General features: G+C 40.5%; 1 protein-coding gene across 4 annotated transcripts in view; it reads right to left on the bottom strand.

Moving 5' to 3' along the window:
• The window catches only part of Atrx (ATRX chromatin remodeler), a 195036-nt gene extending 175577 nt beyond the window's left edge, over positions 1–19459 (bottom strand). For all 4 annotated transcript variants that reach the window (XM_074062634.1, XM_074062635.1, XM_074062636.1 and 1 more), the window contains exon 1: positions 19205–19459. In XM_074062634.1, coding sequence (XP_073918735.1) covers positions 19205–19224 — 20 coding nt within the window. In that variant the 5' untranslated portion in view covers positions 19225–19459. The remainder of the gene's footprint in view (positions 1–19204) is intronic.
• Positions 19460–19873: the final 414 nt, after the last annotated feature.

Below are 19873 nucleotides of genomic sequence, written 5' to 3'. Positions count from 1 at the left end.
TACAAGTTATTTAATCTTTATTGCCATGTTTGCAATGGAGAAGGTAAGAGGAAGAAATACGCACCAAAGCTACCTTACAGGCCTTGAAATACCACTTCACTCCTGATTCAAGTACTCAACTAGTATAAATTCTTGTAGCATAGCTTTCACTCAGTTGGTATTTAGCATATGCTACTATGGAGAAGGGATGGGGAATTAAGAGGTATATGCCCATATTCTCCTGAGTATATTCCTTATCTAAAGGACTGTTCTGGGCTGCAGGCATACAGTGCTTGCCTAGCATGTGTGAGGTCCTGGGTTTGATACCCAGCATCACAAAAACAGAGGACTATTCTATCTTTTCAGTATCTCCAACTAGCATAGTGCCCCCACACATGACTCACATGCCACACTCATGCTCCAAACATTCAAAGGCATCCCGTGTTTGGAAATTAAGGACAAAGTCCAACCTCCTGAGCATAGCACTGGAAACTCTGCAGGCCAACTTGCATCTTCCACACTCAACTCACTGTACCTCTTAGCGCAAACAAGATTCTCCTCCCTTCTCCCATGAATTTTCTTTTACTTCTCTTATAAGCAACATATTGTTACCATTATTTATTTTAAACTCAAAGTACTGTCTAGTGGAATATAAGTATCTTGAAGGAGAAAACTGGTCTAGATTCATCTTTTTTTCCCACATGGCAAACTTGACTTGTCTATTAAGATAAGGACAGGAGGGGCTGAGGGCACAGCTCAGTACAGTCAGGCTCTGGGTTTCATCCCCAGCACGAAAATAAATAAATAAATAAATAAATAAGGATAGGACCCAGGTATGGTGGTACACACCTACAATCCCAGCACTCAGGAGTCTGAGGCAAGAGGATCACCAACTTGATGCCAACTTGGGCTATATTCAAGGACCTCTCTTAGGAAAAAAATATTATATCAATGCTAATTTTTAAACTAATTTAGTTTAATGTAGTTAGCTAATTTGTTAACTACAACAGGGTTATATAAGAGAGTATTCCTACTTTGAGGAAATAAAATACTGAAGTAGCATCAATGTAGTAGTATGTAGGGATAAAGGGGCATCATGTCTACATTTTAGTCTGAAATGATTCAGAAAGATAACACTAATAAAGAAAATGATAAAGTAAATGTGGGAAAATATTACCATTTACAGATAGTGAATAAAGGGCATATAAGAATCTCTGTACTATTTTTGAAAATTATCTTTAAGTCTGAAACTGTATTTTAGCAGAACTGGGATTTGAATTCAGGGTCTTGTGCTTGCTTAGACAGGAATTCTACCACTTGAGCCACATCCCCAGCCTTGAAATTATATTTTTCAACTTTTCATATGCTAATGATTGCCTTGATGATTTTTGTTGTTGTTGTTTGAGAAAGTCTCTTGCTACGTAGCCCGGGCTGGCCTGCAACTCTCCATTCCCCTACCTCAGTCTCCCAAATGCTGGGGTAACATGCATGCACCATAATGCCCAGCTTTAAGATTTTTTTTTAAAATCTACTTGAAGACAGATCAGACTTTCTGCCTAAAATCACAGTTATAGAAAAGTAATTTGGGACTGAGGGTGTAGTTCAGTGGCAGAATCCAAGCACAGATGAAGCCTGAGTTTAATCCCTAGCACCAAAACAAAAAATCATTTAACAAAATATTGCATGGCAGAGAATCTCCACTTCACGTTAAACGGAGAAACGAGGAGGCCCCCGGGGCCGCCAGTGGCCGGCGCCCATACGGCTTGGGAAGACGAGGACCAGGTGAGCTTCGCGGTACCACGGTAGCCCCACAGACAGGCCTGGGCCAGAGCAGCATAGCCCCCTGGACAGACTGACCTCCACCCGGGAAAAAAAAAAGAGAAACTGAGTACTAAGCAATAAGAACAGTTAAGACACGCTGGAAAGAGGGTGGGGCACCCTGAGCACTGAAGATCAGGGGAAGGGAATCCTTCCCGGGAGTGTAAATAAACGAGCCGGGCGGGCCGGAGAGCCTCTGGCGGGAGCGGGGCGCGCCCAGCAACCAGGAGCAGGGACGCTTGTGAGAGGAGGGAAGACCCACTTCCCACGTGAACTGTAAATAAACACGCAGGCCTGACAACTCAGGGGCAGTGTCACCTTTCCCATTGCTTGGAAAGGGGAAAGCCTGTAGCAGAAGCTCCGCCCGCACAGGAGAACTCTGAGCAAACAAAGCCTGTGGGACCAGGTGAGTGCTAGCTCACCCCAGAGATCTGCATAAATAACGCCGCCAGCTACAGGCTGAGAACAGCAGGCAGGCAAGCCACAGTTGCAGATACCACTCTCAGAACTGCATCCAGACGCTTTTTTTTCTTTTTCTCCCTACCTTTGATGAGAGAACAACCGAATTACACCTGCAAGCCGAAAAACTTACTGAAACTGTACTGCATTTGAACTGGGGACACTTGGTGGGGCTTTTGTGTGTGTGTGTGTTTGTGTGTGTGTGTGTGTGTGTGAGTGTGTAGTTTTGTTCTACTTTATGCATACCCTTTGATGAGACAACAACAGAACAACATCTGAGGCACCAACTCCAGGACTGGAGATTGAGACGGACACCCAAATTATTAAGACTGAAACTGCATTGCATATAAACTTGTAAGTTTGTTTTTTTTTTTTTAATTTTCTATTTTCCATTTTATTTTAATTCATTTTTATATATAGATATTACTTTCATTTACTTATTTTTTATTTTTTTATCTTTGATTTTCAATCCTCTCTCTGTCTCCCTAATGTCTGTTCAGCTTACTGTCGATTGGTACACTAACACTCCCTGTTTATACCTTTGAAACTCTCTTGTCTGATACCTTGTTCCGCTTTCTCCCTCTTGTCTGTATATTTGTTTTCCCCTTTTCTTTAACTTCTTTCTTTCCATCTCAGCTCACTCTTCCATTCTAAATATTACCATTATTATTATTACAAGCTAGAAAATACTTAATTACACACAGTACAGGGAAAGTAACAACACCAAGGACAATGATGGGAAGACAGAAAAAACAGGGAAACCAGTTTCCCCACAGCAAAAAATTAGTACAGGAACCAGAGGGGAATGAAGAGAACAGAAACTCAGATCCAGACTCCAACAAAATGAAGATAAACTATGCCAAAGGACCCAATGAAGCCCATAAGAATAATTTAAAAGAAGACATACTACAGGTACTCAATGAGAATTTTATAGAGATGATACTGGATAGGGTCAACCAAAATGTACAGGAGACACTCAAGAAATTCCAAGACAATAAAAATAGAGAATTTGAAAAAGCAAAAGAAGAAATAAAGGAAACCACAGAAGCACTGTATAAACACCAAAGTGAAAGAGAGAACACAATGAAAAAATGGATAAATGAACTCAGGACAAAAATAGACAACAATAAAGAAGAAAACCGCCAGGATATGGAAAACCTCAGAAAAAAGAACGAAACAGAACTGCAAAACAAAACGGAAGGCCAATCCAGCAGAATAGAACAAACAGAAGACAGAATCTCAGAACTTGAAGATGAAATGGTAATTAAAGGAAAAACCGAAAAACTATTAATTAAACAACTCAAGACCTGTGAAAAGAAAATGCAAGAACTCACTGACTCCATCAAAAGACCAAACTTGAGAATCATGGGCATCGAAGAAGGAGAAGAGGTGCAAGCGAAGGGAATGCGTAATCTATTCAACAAAATAATAACGGAAAATTTCCCAAATCTAGAGAAAGATATTCCCATACAGATGCAAGAGGCCTCCAGGACACCAAACAGACCAGATCAAAATAGAACTACTCCACGACATATCATCATTAAAACAACAAGTTCAGAAACTAAGGAAAGAATATTGAAGGCTGTAAGAGAGAAAAAACAAGTAACATGCAAAGGTAAACCCATCAAAATCACAGCAGACTTCTCAACAGAAACATTAAAAGCAAGAAGAGCGTTGGGTGAGATCTTCCGGGCACTGAATGAAAAAAACTTCAACCCCAGGATACTCTACCCAGCAAAGCTATCATTCAAAATAGATGGAGCAATAAAAGTCTTCCATGATAAGCAGAAACTAAAACAATATGTGACCACAAAGCCACCATTACCAAAGATTCTGCAAGGGATCCTGCACACAGAAAGTGACACCCAACTTAACCATGAAAAGGCAGGCAGCACCAAACCACAGGATAAGAAAAAGCAAGACAGTAGAGAGTAACATCAAGTTAGGTACACACAATCAAACCTTCAAACAACTAAGACAACTAAATGGCAGGAATCACCACATACCTATCTGTACTAACGCTTAATGTTAATGGACTTAATTCACCCATCAAAAGACACTGTTTGACAAAATGGATTAAAAAAGAAGATCCAACAATTTGTTGCTTACAGGAGACTCATCTCACCGACAGAAATAAGCATATGCTTAGGATGAAAGGCTGGAAGAAGATTTACCAAGCCAATGGCCTCCGAAAACAAGCAGGAGTAGCAATACTTATCTCTGACAAAGTAGACTTCAAACCTACATAGATCAAATGAGATAAAGAAGGACATTCCATATTATTAAAAGGAAATAATAATCATCAATCTGTACGCACCCAATGTCAACGCACCCAATTTCATCAAACATACCCTGAAAGACCTAAAAGCATATATAAACGCCAACACAGTGGTTGTGGGAGACTTTAACACTCCATTATCATCAATAGATAGGTCATCCAAACAAAAACTCAATAAAAAATCCAAGATCTAAAATATGCAATAGATCAAGTGGACCTAGTTGATGTCTACAGAACATTTCATCCAACCTCTACACAATATACATTCTTCTCAGCAGCCCACGGAACCTTCTCCAAAATAGATCATATCCTAGGGCACAAAGCAAGCCTCAGCAAATATAAGAAAATAGAAATAATACCGTGCATACTATCTGATCACAATGCAGTAAAAGTAGAACTCAACAACAAAAGTAAAGACAAAAAACATGCAAACAGCTGGAAACTAAATAACTCATTACTTAATGAAGAGTGGATCATCGATGCAATAAAAGAGGAAATTAAAAAGTTCCTGGAAGTCAATGAAAATGAAAACACAACCTACTGGAACCTATGGGACACAGCTAAGGCAGTCGTGAGAGGAAAGTTTATAGCCATGAGTGCATATATTAAAAAGATTGAAAGATCCCAAATCAATGACCTAATGATACATCTCAAACTCCTAGAAAAACAAGAACAAGCAAATCCCAAAACAAATAGAAGGAGAGAAATAATAAAAATAAGAGCTGAAATCAATGAAATAGAAACCAAAAAAAAACATACAAAGAATTAATGAAACAAAAAGTTGTTTCTTTGAAAAAATAAACAAGATCGATAGACCCCTGGCAAACCTGACTAAAATGAGGAGAGAAAAAACCCAAATTAGTAGAATTAGGAATGCAAAAGGGGAGATAACAACAAACACCATGGAAGTCCAGGAAATCATCAGAGACTACGTTGAGAACCTATATTCAAATAAATTTGAAAATCTAAAATAAATGGACAGATTTCTAGATACATATGATCATCCAAAACTGAACCAAGAGGACATTAATCACCTGAATAGACCTATAACACAAAATGAAATTGAAGCAGCAATCAAGAGTTTCCCCAAATAGAAAAGTCCAGGACCTGATGGATTCTCTGCTGAATTCTATCAGACCTTTAAAGAAGAACTGATACCAACCCTCCTTAAACTGTTCCACAAAATAGAAAGGGAAGGAAAACTGCCAAACACATTTTATGAAGCCAGTATTACACTTATCCCAAAACCAGACAAAGACACCTCCAAAAAGGAGAACTATAGGCCAATCTCCTTAATGAACATTGATGCAAAAATCCTCAACAAAATAATGGCAAACCGAATTCAGCAACACATCAAAAAGATTATTCACCATGACCAAGTAGGCTTCATCCCAGGGATGCAGGGGTGGTTCAACATACGAAAATCAATAAACGTAATAAACCACATTAACAGAAGCAAAGACAAAAACCACTTGATCATCTCAATAGATGCAGAAAAAGCCTTTGATAAGATCCAACATCATTTCATGATAAAAGCTCTAAGAAAACTAGGAATAGAAGGAAAGTTCCTCAACATTATAAAAGCTATATATGACAAACCTACAGCCAGCATTATACTTAACGGAGAAAAATTAAAACCATTCCCTCTAAAATCAGGAACCAGACAAGGATGCCCACTATCTCCACTCCTATTCAACATAGTACTGGAATTCCTAGCCAGAGCAATTAGGCAAGAAGAAGGAATAAAAGGAATACAAATAGGTAAAGAAACTGTCAAAATATCCCTATTTGCAGATGACATGATCCTATACCTTAAAGACCCAAAAAACTCTACTCAGAAGCTTCTAGACATCATCAATGGCTATAGCAAGGTAGCAGGATATAAAATCAACATAGAAAAATCGTTAGCATTTCTATACACTAACAATGAGCAAACGGAAAAAGAATGTATGAAAACAATTTTATTTACAATAGCCTCAAAAAAAATCAAATACCTAGGTGTAAACCTAACAAAAGATGTGAAAGACCTCTACAAGGAAAACTATACACTTCTGAAGAAACAAATTGAGGAAGACTATAGAAAGTGGAGAGATCTCCCATGCTCATGGATTGGTAGAATCAACATAGTAAAAATGTCGATACTCCCCAAAGTAATCTACATGTTTAATGCAATTCCCATCAAAATTCCAATGACATTCATTAAAGAGATTGAAAAATCTACTGTTAAATTTATATGGAAACACAAGAGGCCACGAATAGCCAAGGCAATACTCACTCAAAAGAACAATGCAGGAGGTATCACAATACCTGACTTCAAACTATATTACAAAGCAATAACAATAAAAACAGCATGGTACTGGCACAAAAACAGACATGAAGACCAGTGGAACAGAATAGAGGATCCAGATATGAAGCCACACAACTATAAGCAACTTATCTTTGACAAAGGAGCTAAAAATATACAATGGAGAAACAGCAGCCTCTTCAACAAAAACTGCTGGGAAAACTGGTTAGCAGTCTGCAAAAAACTGAAACTAGATCCATGTATATCACCCTATACCAAGATTAACTCAAAATGGATCAAGGATCTTAATATCAGACCCCAAACTCTTAAGTTGATACAAGAAAGAGTAGGAAATACTCTGGAGTTAGTAGGTGTAGGTAAGAACTTTCTCAATGAAACCCCAGCAGCACAGCAACTAAGAAATAGCATAGATAAATGGAACCTCATAAAACTAAAAAGCTTCTGTTCATCAAAAGAAATGGTCTCTAAACTGAAGAGAACACCCACAGAGTGGGAGAAAATATTTGCCAACTATACATCAGACAAAGGACTGATAACCAGAATATACAAGGAACTTAAAAAACTAAATTCTCCCAAAACTAATGAACCAATAAAGAAATGGGCACGTGAACTAAACAGAACTTTCTCAAAAGAAGAAATTCAAATGGCCAGAAAACACATGAAAAAATGCTCACCATCTCTAGCAATAAAGGAAATGCAAATTAAAACCACACTAAGATTCCACCTCACCCCTGTTAGAATATCCATCATCAGCAACACCACCAACAACAGGTGTTGGCGAGGATGCGGGGAAAAAGGAACCCTCTTACACTGTTGCTGGGAATGTAGACTAGTACAACCACTCTGGAAAAAAATTTGGAGGCTACTTAAAAAGCTGGACATCGATCTACCATTTGATCCAGCAATACCACTCTTGGGGATATACCCAAAAGACTGTTACTCCAGAGGTACCTGCACATCGATGTTTATTGCGGCACTATTCACAATAGCCAAGTTATGGAAACAGCCAAGATGCCCCAGCACTGACGAATGGATTAAGAAAATGTGGTATCTATACACAATGGAATTTTATGCAGCCATGAAGAAGAACGAAATGTTACCATTCGCTGGTAAATGGATGGAATTGGAGAACATCATTCTGAGTGAGGTTAGCCTGGCTCAAAAGACCAAAAATCGTATGTTCTCCCTCATATGTGGACATTAGATCAAGGGCAAACACAACAAGGGGATTGGACTATGAGCACATGATAAAAGCGAGAGCACACAAGGGAGGGGTGAGGATAGGTAAGACACCTAAAAAACTAGCTAGCATTTGTTGCCCTTAACACAGAGAAACTAAAGCAGATACCTTAAAGCAACTGAGGCCAATAGGAAAAGGGGACCAGGAACTAGAGAAAAGGTTAGATCAAAAAGAATTAACCTAGAAGGTAACACCCACACACAGGAAATCAATGTGAGTCAATGCCCTGTATAGCTATCCTTATCTCAACCAGCAAAACCCCTTGTTCCTTCCTATTATTGCTTATACTCTCTCTACAACAAAATTAGAGATAAGGGCAAAATAGTTTCTGCTGGGTATTGAGGGGGAGAGCGGGAGGGGGCGGAGTGGGTGGTAAGGGAGGGGGTGGGGGCAGGGGGGAGAAATGAACCAAGCCTTGTATGCACATATGAATAATAAAAGAAAAACGAAAAAAAAAATATTGCATGAAGTCAGAGACACTGACTAGAAAGTTGTTTTAAGTAAAGATCTTTGATCTAGAGGGGTATTAAAATATCCTTTATGATGACATCAAAATAATTTTCCAGGGAGAGGGTTGAATTACTAGCCAAAATGTATACGAATATAGACTTTTTTTTTTTTGGTGGTAGTACTAAGGTTTGAACTCAGGGCCTCAGGCTTGCCAGGCAGGCATTCTACCACTTGAGTCACTCGGTCACCCCCTTTTTTATAAATAGGTTTTTGAGATAGAGTCTCTGGAACTATACTGCCATTCTCCTCATCTCTGCCTCCTGAGTAGCTAGGATTACAAGTATAAGCCACCAGCTTCTGGCTTGAATACAGATTTTTTTAAGTACAATGTAAGCTCCATGGGGTCTGTGCCCTTATCATTTTGTTCATCGATGTAGTATTTAGAACACTTTCTGACTCATGGTAATAATCAGTAATAATTAATATTTGAGTCATTATTACATCCCAGACACTAATTTACTTTATGCCTGTTAACTCAATATTCACAACACCCCAAAAATATCTGGTGAATGAATTAGTACTTTTTGGAAGCTGACAATTACATCCAGTTCCTCAACAATGTCATATATGGGTTCCTTAAAAAAAATTCACTAGACTATGCAAAAGTATGCATTCAACACTACAAAACTCATGTTATGGACAAACGTGGTGAGAAGCATAACACTCAAAAAACATCATCAGTGACACATTTTTAAAAACCAAGATAGAAACTCAAGAAAAAACCAGTATAAATGGTAGCTATGGTTCTACACAGTCTATAATGTTAAGTGATTCGACCCTGCATAAATACAGTAAATATGGCACTTTACCTTGGAAAAAAAAAAAGGCCCCAAGTTTGCTTGCAGAAGTGGGCACTTTGCGGGTTGCAGCTGGTGAATTACCATGCAGTGAAAAGGGAGGTTATGTGAAATCATGGAAAATTGTAAGGACAGATGTGGATGGTGTGGCTCATAACATAAGTGGTGAACTGAGGTAAGTGGTTGATGTCTGAAGAGTATGCATGTTTATGTGTGTATTTTACGCAGCTCTGTTCCCCTGGGTGTGGTTTCCAGCATTTACCTACCACAGGAATCAACAGAAGGGGCCAGTTAGCAAATACTTTAACTTCCTGTGCCTTAAGTTCTCCAAAGAAACTATTTAGCTTTCCAATTGTGGTACAGAAGCAGGCAAGGATGTAAACAAGCAGGCTCTGGTATATCCCAATACTTGATTTACAAATAACAGGCCACTCACTAGTTGGTAGGTCACAGCTTGACCTCTGACCCTGCAGAGGAAATCCACATCAGCAAATGTAAATTTTGCCTTATGCTCAAATTGTTCCCTGATACATCAATCTTGTTGGAACAAATCCACATTTTCAAAACAAGCATTATAACAGAACTAAATTTGGAATACTCTCAAATAAACCAAGGAATGACTAATATAAATTAAATAAGCAAAAGAACAAATCCAGTATTCCTTGAAAACAAGTTATTTATTTTGGATTTTTTCCAGTGCTGGGGATTGAACCCAGAGCCTCACGCATGCTAAGTAATCACAATACGATTTTGGATTTTATATGGCAAAATGTTAACCCAAAAGTCAATGGACCACTTCAGATGCCCAAAATAAGGACAACTAAGGATAGATTTTGATCACAATCATTCAAAACCCGTGACACAATATTTAAGAAAACTAGGCAATAGTTTTTAACAGCTATGAACTGAAATTTATCTAGTTCATCACAAGGGCACAGGTGCTTTTACAAGATCATCAAGCCACAAAGTCTAACAAACTGCACAATAGTTATACAATATTTGTCCATGAGTTCAGTTAAAAATTCTAAGTTGACCTTTTTCCAAAAAGAAAAGGTCTTTTGTTCAAACTGCTATTCCTCACATCTGGAATTTTCCCACAATCTTCTTTGTCAAAATTGAATGCATCTTTCTAAGGCCAATTCAAATACTGTATCTCTAGATTTCTTGGTCCCCATCAGAAATATCTTCCCTGAAGCCAGAGGTGGTGATACACACCTGTAATCCTAGCACTTAGGAGGCTGGGGCAGGAGAATAGAGAGTTGGAGGCCAGCCTGGACTACATAATGAGACCCTGTCTCAAAAAAAAAGAGAGAGAAAGAAAGAAAAGAAGTGTCTTCCCAGGATGGAAGTTGCTCAGTGGTAAAGTGGATGTATAGACTGCTGGAGGCCCTGTATTCTCTCTACAGCACCACCACACCACGCCCTGCCCCGCAAAAAGAAATGTCTTCCTCCTAAACTCCCACATCATCTTAGATTTTTACTTCATGCACCACTTATCACTTTATAGCTTGCTCCAAACTACTTGTGTACATGTCTTATTTCCTATGCTATGTATAAAGTAAATTTACTAATTTTTAGCCAAACTAATCTTCTACCTAGACTGCCCCTCCCAGCCAACCTTTACGTGCTAATTCATTCAAATCTCAATACAGATCGCTTTTCCTCTCACAACTTTCCTAGACATCCCCAAAGTCAGGATTTCCGTCACTTCTGATCCCTAGCACAAGCAATGTACTTTGACTATTTTAGCACTGCTCTGTTACTGCTTATTTACTTACCTATACGAATACCTTAGGAGGGTAGGAATTTTAATTACCCTTTGTGCAGTGCCTGCGAGGCCCCTCACTGACACACAGCACTGAATCAACTACCAAAGCATTCTCCCAAAGTATGTAGTGAAGGATATTGGCCAGCAACACTACTGCTATACCACAAATTCCATTAACAAATATTATATGGAAGACCTAACAGGTGGGCCAAACTGCAGATACCAGGAATGGCTATTTAAAGCCAAAACTGAGAGACAAACTCTCAGTGACAGGATCTGAAAATAGTGGCTACAGGGAAAAATGCACAGAACCTTTTCCCAGGGCAAAAAGAACAATTGGCTAAAACTAACATAGATCTTTTCAGAAGTGTCTTCAGTCATAAAAGGACAGAGCCAGGCTGTGCCAGAGGCTCATGCCTGTATCCTAGCTATTCAGAAGGCAGAGATCAGGAAGATCACAGTTCAAAGACAGCTCTGGGGAAATAGTTAGCAAGACCCTATTTAGAGCGCCTGCCTACTAAGTATAGGCCCTGAGTTCAAACCCCAGTGCCGCCAAAAAAATAAAAATGAATACTCTAAATTCAAACAGAACATATTCTTGAGGTGTAATTAACAAACTTTCCAACAAAATGTTCTTCCTTTCCAATGAATGTTTGCATAAGTGTGAACATGTGATACCATACACATATTAGCAACAAAACACCTGTAATCCTAACCATGCAAGTTTTAAGGCAAAACAAAGATGTGTACACATTGAATAATGAAACCTTCCCTCATCACTACCCCCAAAGGCAGATAAAATAAAAACTGACCAATACTCACATATAAGCAGTGTTACTTTTAAAAAGGAATTTTATGGAATATCTAGTACAAATTCATTCTGCAAATGACAAAACAGGGGACTGAATAGAACAAATGATTTGTCAAGACCATACAGTCAGTTATGCCACAGCTATAACTAGAAAACCCAGGTCTGTCTCACAGTTTGGTGTACATTCCTCTATACTAGCAGTTCTCAGACTAACTAGTCTCAGGATCGCTTTTACACTCTTAAAAAATAACAAGGACACCCAAAGGCCTTATTTTACTGTCTTTTAAGAACAGTGACTCACACCTGTAATCCTAGCTGATCAGGAGAATCACAGTCCAAAGCCAGCCCTGGGAAAACAGTTTGTGAGATCCTATCTTGAAAAAACCCATCACAAAAAAGGGCTGGTGGAGTGGCTCAAGGAATGGGCTGAGGCAGGAAGATCTCGTTTGAAAACAGCCTAGATTACATAGCAAGACCCTGTCTCAATAAATAAATAAATAAATAGCTATTATAACCATATTGCCTCCTTCAAAACTCCTGCAAGCTGTATCAACATCTGTTACAACTTACTTTTGCACATGGAGAAACACAGTGCATATTAGAACAATGAAACCTGCTGAAATTGTTCTAAGAAGGTGAGGAAAGGGGAATAAGAGAGAATGATGGTAGGGGTGAATCCAAGATCTATTGTAAGCATATATGTAAATGTCACAATGCTCTCCCCCCCAACAATTATTATATGCTAATTAAAATGCATTTTAATTAAATTATAATTAAAATGCATTTGCATCATAAGGCTGGGTAATATAAGAAGAGCAAACAAAAAAAAAAGACATACTGCATGTCAGTATCAAGCAGACCACAAGACAAACATCAAGATATATGAATAGAGAAATTACAGAAATACTACTTAGATACTCCTTTTACTAGAGGAAGAGCTATGCATTTTTTTTTTTTTTGGCGGTACTGGGGTTTGAACTCAGGGCCTTCATCTTGAGCCACTCCACCAGCCCTTTTTTGTGAAGAGTCTTTTCAAGATAGGGTTTCTGAAACTATTTGCCTGGGCTAGCTTCGAAGGGTGATCCTCCTGATCTCTGCCTCCTGAATAGCTAGTATTACAGGTGAGAGCCAGGGCGTGGCTAATGCATTATTTCTCACTGGCTTAAACCACTGAATCTTATTTGCCAACGTTCAAGAGAACATGCATGGTCTGGGGAAAGAATGACAGGCAAATTCCAGAGCAGCCTGTGTCCTGACCTAATCCATAAATGCATTCAGACTCCAAAAGGTAAATAAGCACGTAAATACACACAATTTCTTATAAAAAATTATTTCACACCCATAGTCCCACCACTAAGGAAGCTGAGACACGAGGATTGTGAGTTCAAGGCCAGCTTGGGCTACAGGGCTAAACTTTGTCTCAAAAAAAGGTAGGGAGGGAAGGGAGAAGAAGGGTGTGGCCACACATGCCTGTGGTCCAGCTACTTCAGGAGACAGTAGGTAGAAGGACTGAGGTCAGACCCCAGATGGGTGTGCCTGTAATCCCAGCTATGTGGAGTCAGCCTGGAAGGGGAGGGAATTCTCAAAAACCCAGATCAACCAATTAAAACCTGGGTGTGGTAGCATATGTCTGTCATCCCAGCTACATGGTGTGTAAATAGGAGGATGGAGGTCCATGCCCACTAGGCATAAAAGCAGAACCCTATTCAAAAGAAAAACAACAAAAAAGAAAAAAAGGCTAGGGGCATGACTCAAGTTGTAGAGCAGCTGCCCAGCAAGCATGAGGCCCTGAGTTCAAACCCTAATAGCACCCCCTCCCTGAAAAAAAATCACATGCTTTTATCTGTATAGAAATATTCTTTTGGTTTTGTTTTTTGAGATACAGTCTTACTGTTATTCAGGCTGGCCTCAAACTCACAATCCTGCCTCAGCCTCCCAAGTAGCTGGGATTACAGGAGTATACCACCACATCCAGCTAGAAATATTATTTTTATCTTATCTAAAGAACAATAATATATAACAGCTCATGGCCAACATCAAAGGTTGCCCATAGTAAGAAATTAGCCCGATCAAAATTAAGGTCACAAATGTCTTTGTTTTCACCCCAACCCACAACATAACCAAGTAATTGGTATTTAAGTGCTTGCAAAACCCTTTATACAGTTTGCATTTCCTCCCCCTTCCACATGACTGGGCTTAACACTTTCTACATAGTAGAAATAAAATATTTCATAGGTAACATTTTTCAAAAGTTAGGTGACTACAATTGCTTGTTAACTTACCAGACACTTTCTAAGACATTTACCATCTCAATTTAGACAACTTCTGCCTTAAGACCAATGACAAAGGTTGAGGATGTAGCTCAGTGGCACAGCACAAGGCCCTGGGCTTCATGCTCAGCACTAAAAATAAAAGTTATACAGCTGTCAGTTTTTCAAGAAGTTAACTGTCATAAGGAATAAAATGACAAGTTCCATCAAATCTCCCATGACCTTATATGCAAGTAAAGTTTAGTTCATTGATCAAATGCTAACCTTCATAATGCCAAAAACTTGATAAAACAGCCAATGTTATTTAAAACAAAACAAGCAACAACAGCAAAAAAAAAACAAAACAAAAACCTATTAAAGACTTAAAGCCAGGCTGGGTGTGGTGGCTTACACCTATAATCCCAGCTACTTGGGAGGTAGAGATCAGAAGGATCACAGTTTGAAGTCAGCACAGGAAGAAGTTATTGACAGTTCATTCCAATCAATAAGCAAGTAGTGCACCCCTGTCATACCAGCTACTCGGCTGTAGATAGTCTGTAGGTACAAGGATCATACAGATTATACCCAAGGAAAAACTCAAGACTACCTGAAAAATAATTAAAGCAAAAAAAGGCTGGAAATGTGGCTCAAGTGGGATAGTCTGCCTAGCAAGTTTAAGGTCCTGAGTTCAAACCCCAGTAACCCCACTCCCCCCCACAAAAAAAAGAGAAAGAAAAAAAGACTGAAAGCCAGGGTGATGTCTGTAATCCCTGGGAGACTGAGGAAGGAGATGGAGAGTTCAAGTCCAGTCTAAGCAACATACTGAGACCCTCCCCATCTCAAAAAAAAAAAAAGGCTTTTAAAGGCTGATTATTCAATGTATGATTTAGCCAGGCCAGGCCATTGGTTTATTATTTTCCTTCCTCTTGCCTTTGGGGCATTTCTCTCCCTAGAGCAATTCATTTTTTCATAAACACAAGTAAAAATTACAACCAATCTTTATTTCTAGTTTTAGGTGCTCAACAGAAGATGTGATGTAAAAAATATGGAACTACTGTATAAAATTAAATTAATGATAAGGTATGGAATTGCTCACATTATTTCTGCCTCACAATGAAAGAGAATCAAGCATGGTGGTGCACACTTATAATGCAGCACGCAGGACATGGAGGCAGGAGAACTGCGAGTTCAAGGGCAGCCTTAACTATTCCAGACCAGCCTGAGTTACTTAGTAAGACCCTGTCTCAAAAACGGGGAAAGCAGGGTGCCAGTGGCTCATTCCTATAATCCTAGCTATTCAGGAGACAGAGATTAGGAGGATGGTGGTTTGAAGCCAGCCTGGGCAAATAGTTCTAGAGACCCTATCTCAAAAAAAATCCATCACAAAAAGGGCCGGTGAAGTGGCTCAAGGTGTAGACCCTGAGTTCAAATCCCAGTAAAGCCAAAAACAAAGAAACAAACAAACAAAAAAAAAACGGAGACAAGAATCCAAGGAGAGGAGAGGGGAGGGGCGGGGAGGAAGAGTGATCTGGTAGTGCATAATAACCAAATGTGATGTACCTGTATGAAGAGGGCATGATGAAAGGAAACATCACTGAAACCTGTTGAGGCGTGGGGGGGTAGGGGGATTGGGAAAGAGTAATAGGAAGGTTAATCTGCTTAGAGTACAATATACACAAGTGTGAAATACCACAGCAAAACCCTTTTGAACAATTAATATACATTCAATGGCTGGTGGAGTACCTCAAGCGGTAGAGCACCTGCCTAGCAAGCATGAGGCCTTGAGTTCAAATCCCAGTACTGCCAAACAAAAAAGAATACACTTTAAAAAATGGAGGACAGGAATGGAAAACAAATCCTGCTTGGGGGTGAGTACCAGCGGGAGGAGGCATGATTATCCCAGAGGGCAAATGTAGGCAATACACTGTGTACTCCACACACTGTACAGTTGCATGAAATTAGAACTATGAAACCTGCTGAAACTGTTTTGGAGGGGGAGGTGAGTCTAAGGAACACACATTGTAAGCATGCATGGAATTGTCCCAATGAAACCCCTCCCATACAACTAGTATATGCTAATAAAATGTCTTTTTTTGAAGTGGTCTGGTTTTATAGGTTCAAGTCTCAAGCATTACCTGTCAGATTCTCCTTTAACCAAGACAAGTATGGCTTGGGAGATGACTGATACTTCAGTCTGAGACAGTTCTGAACGCACTCTTGGACCGCTTTCATAGTAAACAACCAGGGAATGTCACACTTTTTAATTAATTCCCCACATTTATACTTGTGGTTCTTTACAAGGGGCTTTTCACATGGATTAAGACACTTCTGGAATGAAATATTTCATTCTCATAAATAGTACATATGAACATAAAAATATAACATTATATACAGCTAGAAAATCATAGACTTATAACAAATGACTGAAACCAACCTAACATGAACTTCTCCCATCATAATACTTGGACTAAATCAAAATGGTCATAATCCAGTTAAGACCTGGCAGCTCAAGAGGCATTAATGCTTTGTGGTTAAGAACAAACTCTGGAATCAAAAGCAGGTTCAATTCCAGCTTCATCAATTACAAACTGTATAATTTCAGTTATGTTCTCTCTGTGTCTCATTTCCTTTTTACCTATAAAATGAAGAAAACCAAGTAGTACCTATGAGGATTAATCAAAATAGGTAAAAGACAATGGTATGCACTTGAATTTCGTTATGATTATTAGTCTTATCACCACCATCTAAAAAAAAAGGACCACTAAGGAAAATTGACTTGGCATACAATGTCAGGTCCCCCCCAAAAGAAAGGGAGAGGAGGTGGGTGTGGTGGTGATGACACACACCTGTAGTCCCAGCTATTCTCCAGAGGCTGAAGCAGGAGATCTATGGAACCCCAGGTGTTCAAGCTAGCATTTCTCAAAAAAGAAGGAAAAGAAAAATGAAAGAAAGACCCAGGCACAGGTGGCTCATGCCTGTAATCCTAGCTACTCAGGAGGCAGAGATCAGGAGGATCATGGTTCCAAGTCAGCCCAGGCAAATAGTTCATGAGACTCTATCTCAAAAAAACCCTTCACAAGAAAGGGTGGTGATGTAGGTCCTGAATTCCTGAATTCAAACCCCAGTACTGAAAAAAAAAAAAAAAAAGAAAGAAAGAAAAGAAAAAAAAAAGAATATCCAACTATTACAAGTTTTGGGGTTTTTTTTAATTGAGACAGGGGGAGAGGGAGTCTCATTTTGTTGCCCCCAGGCTGGTCTTGAAGTTTTGAGCTCAAGTGATCCTCCTGCCTCAGCCTCCCCAGCATCAGAGGCTACAGGTACACCACCTTGCACGGCTCACAGACCATAGTTTTTTTTTTCTTTGTTTCTGAGACAAAGTCTCACTTACACTATTTGTTTGGTCTGGAAATCATGCTCCTCAGTCTCCTGAGTTCTGGGGTTACAGGTGTGTACCACCATGCACAGCCAATCTATGGTCTTAAATGAGGACTTTGTGAGACATGGTAAAATCCAGAAGCCATAATTACTGTAAGGGACACCATTCATACTTATGAACATGAATGCCTGATAAGAACCAGCCAAGGAGTTGTACAGGATGTGTCTTAGTACCCAATAACCAATACACTTGAGCCAAAGAACACAAATTCACAAACCGAGGGAACAATCTTTTACACAACTAAGGATCTAAATTCTAAGAACTAAAGTATACTTTCCTCTAGGTAAGGAAGCCATCATCTATCTACTGCTTGTTAATGCACAAAAACAGGTACAGTAAGTATCACGGGCTCCTGCTCAAATTCTCCATTCTAGCTGAAGCACACTGGAAGCATATGCAATCCTAATAGTAATAACTCAAACGCACCTTTTGCCAACCAACCACGAATGCAATTATGATCCATGCTCCCTGTAATTTTATTTTGCCACTAGGCACCAAGGATGCATCTAAGAGTAGAAAAATTAATTCACTTTGTGGGATGAAACGTCAACTAGCAAACTGCCTATAAAGCAAACCAGCCACCTGCACGAAAGCGGTATACATTTCATATTCACTACCCAAACTGTCAAGTAGCAAATCAGAAACACCAGTGAAAAACTGCCTCGACCTAATAAATGTACTCGATTGATAAGAGGCTGCTTGCCAGGCACAGATAGCCTTGCCATAAATCTCGTGAACCCACGTTGACCCGCTCCCCATCGCGTATGGAACAAATAATAACAGCATCTAATTACTTGTACTCGAAATTTGCCCAGAAAGCGGGGCAATATCTGATGTCCCATTAAAAGCCGGACTTTACAAAAAAAAAGTATACTGAGGTTCTCAGGAAGCAAAGCCCTGTATCAGTATCTCTCCTCCCACCCCCCGCCTCCCCAGGATAAATCCGAGGATACCCTTCAGGATTTGGGATAGAGAAGGGAATCCAAATACCTGGCAAGCCACCCCCGCCCTCCCCCCAAAATCTCGTTTCCAGGGGCTGCAGGGGGGAAAAAATCCCGCAGAACCCGGGTACTTCGCCTCTCCAGCAGTCTAAACGCCACTAAGTCTTCCCAGGATCTCACATCCTCCCGCCCGCCCCTCCCCCTCTTCCCACCCTCCCCCCCCCCCGACACACACACACACACACACACACACACGCAGTTTCTAGGCCCAAAGATTAAGAATGACAAAGATGCCAAAGACCGCCTCCGACTTCGGGGTCTCAATCCCACAGGCCCCCACGAATAAACAGAGGAAGCCAACCAAGCTTCACCGGTTAGGGGAGGCTGAAGAAGCGCCCAACGCCAAGGCCGCGCCCCCCCACACATACACCCCTACCCCGGCGGGAGCCTTCCGACGAAATCCCCACAGCGTTCTCCTCGAAAGAGAAAATGATGCAGCTGTCCGCTAAGCCACACGCAGGCCTCACCCACCAGACCAAAGGCTTCCGAGCACCCCACTGGGAAGGTGCCCAGCAGCAGATCGCTGGGGCCCATAAAAGGGGTTGCGTTTTACCTCGTGGGCTCAGCGGTCATGTTTTTGCTTGAACGCCTGGTCGGCTTCTGCGACCCTTGGGTGCCGCTCTGCGCTCCCCGGCGCCCGATTATGATAGAAATGCACTGAAGTCCTGGTCGTCACCGTCGCTGGTGCCGGATCTTCCTCGCAGCTCAGAGGCCGCTACCACTGCCACCGCCGCAGGAGCCGCGGAAACAAAGCGACGCCGCCGCCGCCGCCATTTTGTTGGGCCGAGGCTCGGGCAGGAGAATTGGCGCGTCCTCCCTCTTCCTCTTTCCGCCATCCATTGGCTACCTCTGCCGCGGCGCACAGTCTTATTGGCTACAGATATTCACCTTCTTTGGGGGCCTGTTGCTAAGGCGGTCGACGTCACTTGATCCCCTCCACCTTTTCATAGAGGGTCCAATTCAGTCCTAGTTGACCTGAAAGTGCTAGTGACGTATCTTCATTTTATTCTCAGAAGGCTCTTGTGCTCCATCATGTCTCTTCTTTGACATAATTGATGCGTCAATAACAGCCCTGTACGTTTATTGAGAATTTACTATATGCCTGGCACTACACTGATCCTCCATCTGGATTATCTCATGTAATCCTTCCACCCTCTCAAGTACGCAGACCTACATTTTCCAGGTGAGGAAACCAGGGGAGTCGAAATTCAGTCCAGATATA

Source organism: Castor canadensis, chromosome X, assembly GCF_047511655.1.
Source record: "Castor canadensis chromosome X, mCasCan1.hap1v2, whole genome shotgun sequence".
Taxonomy (NCBI): Eukaryota; Metazoa; Chordata; class Mammalia; order Rodentia; family Castoridae; genus Castor; species Castor canadensis.
The sequence above is the reverse complement of the archived record's forward strand: the minus strand, read 5'-3'. Positions and strand labels throughout refer to the sequence as shown.